The sequence below is a fragment of the Mandrillus leucophaeus genome, unplaced genomic scaffold (assembly GCF_000951045.1).
Source record: "Mandrillus leucophaeus isolate KB7577 unplaced genomic scaffold, Mleu.le_1.0 Scaffold88, whole genome shotgun sequence".
Taxonomy (NCBI): domain Eukaryota; kingdom Metazoa; phylum Chordata; class Mammalia; order Primates; family Cercopithecidae; genus Mandrillus; species Mandrillus leucophaeus.
In genome coordinates, this window is record NW_012109585.1 from 6093100 (window position 1) to 6098237 (window position 5138).

General features: G+C 39.3%; 1 protein-coding gene and 1 long non-coding RNA gene across 4 annotated transcripts in view; one reads left to right on the forward strand and one right to left on the reverse strand.

Moving 5' to 3' along the window:
• LOC105531355 (solute carrier family 22 member 4) overlaps window positions 1-5138 on the reverse strand; it is a 133000-nt gene that overhangs the window by 55584 nt on the left and 72278 nt on the right. Inside the window, exon 10 of one of the 3 annotated variants that reach the window (XM_011969282.1) lies at window positions 2867-3313. The exons of the other annotated variants lie outside the window; for them this stretch is intronic. Within the exon in view, the coding sequence (XP_011824672.1) occupies window positions 3238-3313 (76 nt within the window). The 3' untranslated portion in view covers window positions 2867-3237. Of the gene's footprint in view, window positions 1-2866; window positions 3314-5138 lie in introns of those variants that run through there. 3 annotated transcript variants of the gene reach the window in all.
• Window positions 1-5138, forward strand: part of LOC105531356 — a 72109-nt gene that overhangs the window by 19899 nt on the left and 47072 nt on the right. The window lies entirely within an intron of this gene.

Consider the following 5138-nt stretch of genomic DNA (forward strand, 5'->3'; position numbering starts at 1 on the left):
TTTAACACCCCACTGTCAATATTAGACAGATCAACGAGACAGAAGGTTAACAAGGATATCCAGGACTTGAACTCAGATCTGCACCAAGCAGACCTAATAGACATCTATAGAACTCTCCACCCCAAATCAACAGAATATACATTCTTCTCAAGCACCACATCACACTTATTCCAAAATTGACCACATCGTTGGAAGTAAAGCACTCCTAAGCAAATGTAAAAGAACAGAAATCACAACAAACTGTCTCTCAGATCACGGTGTAATCAAATTAGAACTCAGGATTAAGAAACTCACTCAAAACCATACAACTACATGGAAACTGAACAACCTGATCCTGAATGACTACTGGGTAAATAATGAAATGCAGGCATAAATAAAGACGTTCTTTGAAAACAATGAGAACAAAAACACAATGTACCAGAATCTCTGGAACACATTTAAAGCAGTGTGTATAGGGAAATTTATAGCACTAAATGCCCACAAGAGAAAGCAGGAAAGATCTAAAATCGACACCTTAACATCACAGTTAAAAGAACTAGAGAAGCAAGAGTAAACAAATTCAAAAGCTAGCAGAAGGCAAGAAATAACTAAGATCAGAGCAGAACTGAAAGAGATAGAGACATAAAATCCCTTCAAAAAAAAATCAATGAATCCAGGAGCTCGTTTTTTGAAAAGATCAACAAAATTGATAGACCGTTAGCAAGACTAATAAAGAAGAAAAGAGAGAAGAATCAAATAGATGGTATAAAAAATGATAAAGGGGTATCACCACCAATCCCACAGAAATACAAACTACCATCAGAGAATACTATAAACACCTCTATGCAAATAAACTAGAAACTCTGGAAGAAATGGATAAATTCCTGGACACATACACCTTCCCAAGACTAAACCAGGAAGAAGTTGAATCTCTGAATACACCAATAACCGGCTCTGAAATTGAGGCAATAATTAATAGCCTACCAACCAAAAAAAGGCCAGGACCAGAGAGATTCACAGCCAAATTCTACCAGAGGTACGAAGAGGAGCTGGTACCATTCCTTCTGAAACTATTCCAATCAATAGAAAAGAGGGAATCCTCCCTAACTCATTTTATGAGGCCAGCATCATCCTGATACCAAAGCCTGGCAGAGACACAGCAAAGAAAGAGAATTTTAGACCAATATCCCTGATGAACATCGATGCGAAAATCCTCAATAAAATACTGGCAAACTGAATCCAGCAGCACATCAAAAACCTCATCCACCACGATCAAGTTGGCTTCATCCCTGGGATGCAAAGCTGTTTCAACATATGCAAATCAATGAACGTAGTCCATCATGTAAACAGAACCAAAGACAAAAACCGCGTGATTATCTCAATAGATGCAGAAAAGGCCTTCGACAAAATTCAAAAGCCCTTCATGCTAAAAACTGTCAATGAACTAGGTGTTGATGGAATGTATCTCAAAATAATAAGAGCTATTTATGACAAACCTACCGCCAATATCATGCAGAATGGGCTAAAGCTGTTGACCTGATAGATACAGGTTCAAGAGGACACAGCTGAATACCGTGCTTAGGAAAAGAACAGTTTCAAAGGCTTTCCATATTGTCAGATTTGATGATTTCCTCCTTGGTGCACATCTCTCTTGGCTGTGAGGCACATAAACAACCTCTATCAATCTAACTGGTTTGTGCATTTTTTCTGATTTTATATCTACTAGCAAAATATATCTTAAGCCATTTTTAGGAAACAGGAGATTTAGTCACATGCTCAACAAGAGCACAACAAATGGGGACCATTTAATGGTGTAAGTTAGGCTGTGAGGTATAGCTGCTGAAACTGTAGCTAGGAGCTGCCTTGCTGCCTTCTTGCAGGCAGATTGGCCAGATGAGCCAGGCTAAAATACAATTAACATCTGCCATTGTGGTATAATATGAAATATGGATACCTGGTCTTTGTCTCAGTTCTTGTCATAGAGTTCCCCAAACCTCTAGAACTTCCTGAGTGGTAGGAGTATCTCATTAGTCATAATGAGCCCCTTGGATTAGATAACTCCTGAGTTTATGCTAATGAGGTTACTTAATGTGGGGCCCTAGGTATTCTTATGATGGGGCTAGTCCCTGGAAAGACCGGTCATTTGAGGAATTAGAGGGTTGGAACTTTCAGCTCTACCCACTGACCTCTGGGTGGGGAAGGTGCTGGAGATCAAGCTCTCTAAAAACTCTTGAACAACAAGATTTGAGGAGCTTCCAGTAAATGTGTCCACAAGCTGGGAGGGCACTGCACCCCAGCTTCACTGGGACAGAAGCTCTTGCACTTAGAATCCTTCCAGACCTAGCCCTACATGCTGCTTCATCTGGCTGTTCATCTGTATCCTTTATAATAAATTGGAAAATGTAAAGGTTTAGCTGAATTTGGTGAGCCTTTCTAGCAAATTAATTGAACCCAAGAAGGGGGCTATAGAAACCCTGGTTTGTAGCTGGTAGGTCAGAGGTGCGTGTGGCTTGGACGTTCGAATGGCATCTGAAGAGGGACAGAGCACACAACCTGTGGGATCTGATACTGTCTCCCGCAGATAGGGTCAGAGCTGAATTCCATTAGACAGCACCCTGTTGGTATCTGCTGGAGAATTGCTTGGTGTGTGAGGAGCCCCCCACCACATCTGGTCACAGAAGTATTGCGGGTTGAGTGTGACAGTAGAGGGTAAAAAATGGTTTGTTTTTTCCTCTAACAGCCATCAATCCCTCTCAAAGGAGTTTGTAAGGTTTTTTGGATAGGAATGCTGTGTATAATCATTTGGTTCACTTCAGAAACTACTATAATTTTGAATGTGCTGGTTTGCTTCCAAATGTACACACACACACACACACACACACACACATTGTTGTCACCTAATATTTGCATTAATAAAATGATGTTATTTTTATTTGGATAGTATTTGTATAATTGGAAACGAGGGTTAATCTTTATATATATTTTACCAGTCCTTGACTAACATGTTTTCAAGACCTCTTACCAATCCATTTCATCGAATTAATGAGTAAGGAGACTCTCTAGAAATGGTTGGTTTGCAAAGCAAGGACATTATCTGGAAGAATTCTCCAGAGTTTACTGTATGACGAGCATTTCTTGATAGCAAGGTTCATTTTAGTGTCAATCATTACAGTCAGTCCATTTCAGCGGGAACAACGGATTTCTCCACAGAGTCTTATTTATCTGTTTTTCACTTCACCAAATGGGGGAGATATTTTTTCAGAATGCAGTTATTAGAACCTTGGGATTTTCTTCTGTCTCCATTGAGTCTCTTGTTTTTTCCCCAGATCTGAACCTGAAAATAAAATAGATGCTGAAGAAAATTAAATATTCAAGACTTTCCTCCTCAAAACGCTCCAAACTGACATTGAAAATATTTCTCCAATCAATGAACAAGTAACTCTTTGAACTCAAATGAGAACCTCATAGTGTAGATCTAGTATTTTATGCTTTTAAACATCTGAGGCCACTTTCTTAATGAAGTATAGAAGCCAGAATTTAAACTCTTTCACAGTTTTCCCAAGCAAATGATAGAGAGGGAGGCATGAAATTCTTGGCAATTAAAGTTGTTACAGAAGTAGTTCTATCATTAGAACAAAACAACTTATCAAAAATGGGCACTTTTTTGCTGTAAATGTTCTGTCAGGGATCAGAATTAATTCACATGCAGAGTTACCTTTATCAAGGCCAGGCACTGAGAACACTTTATGTTTTGTCACCTCAAAATAGCCATATGAAATATCCCATATAGCAGATGGGAATACTGAGGCTTAGTGAATATTAAGTGATATGCCCAAATGTTTGCAGTAGATTTGGGATTTAAAGCCAGGCAGTGTTACTCAAAACTCTAAACTTCTCCTAAATACTACTAATCTTTTAAATGTTGGCTGTGGTGTCATAAAAAGATACTGGTCTTTGTCCCTGGTTCCTGACACGGAGATCCTAAATCTCTTATAATTTCCGGAGTGATAGGGGGTGATAAGAGCTTCTGTTGTTCTAATGAGGCAACCCTTGGCAGGGCCCTTAGATAGCTTCAGGGTGGGGGCTGGTCACCAGAAGACCAAGCCTTGATTAGAAACCTGGAAACTCTGGGGAGAGGAGAGAGGCTGGGGATAGACTTAATCCATCATGCCAATGTGACTAAACCTCCATGAAAACCTCTAAATGATGGGGTTTGGAGAGCTTCCGAGTTGGTGACCACATCCATGTGCCAGGAGGGCAGTGCACCTTATTTAACTCCACAGGGACAGAACCTCTGCACTCAGGACCTTTCCAGACCTCTCCACATGTACCTCTTCATCTGGCTCTTCATTTGTATCCTTTATAAGAAACCAGTGTTTCTTATAAAGTGGTCAGTGTTCTGAGTGCTGTGAGTCATTCTAGCAAATAATCAAACCCGAGGAGGGGATTTGTTTGGAACCCCAGATTTGGTAGGAAAGTCAGAGAGAAATGTGGGTAACCTGGGGATCTGACACTTGGGAGTGGCGAGTGAAGCGAGGCAGTATTGTGGGACTGAGTCTTTACACCTATGGAGTCTGATGCTAACTTCAGGTATTGTCAAAATTGAACTGAATTATAGGACACTCAATAGGTGTCAGAATTGGTTCGCGTCAAGAAGAAAAACCCTTGCACAATCTCATAAGCCAAAAAAATGAGGTTGAATTGTTTTATTTTTGCATTTCCTTATTAATGTGGACAAATAACTTTTTTCATGTGTATATTGGACCCTGAAGTGACTTCTTCTGTAAACTATCTGTTCTTATCCTTTGCTGGTTTTCCTACTGAACTGTTTGTCTTTTTCTCACTGATTGCTATGAGCTTTTTGTATATTAGGTATATTAGCCTTACATCTAGATTTTGTGTAGCAAATATTTTCTCCTGGCTTATTGACTTTTGCCTTTGTGGGTGGTTTCCTTTTGCCTTGCCAATAATTTTAAAAATATACAATCAGATATATCAATCTGTTCCTTTATGGTTCTCTGATTTTAAGTTATGCTCGGTAAGATCTTCTCTAAGGTTATAAAAATGTTAGTTTCCTCCTGGTACATTTATGATTTTACATTTTTAGGCCTAAATTTTTTAACTGTCTGGATTTTATCTTGATGCTTTTTTTTTTTTGG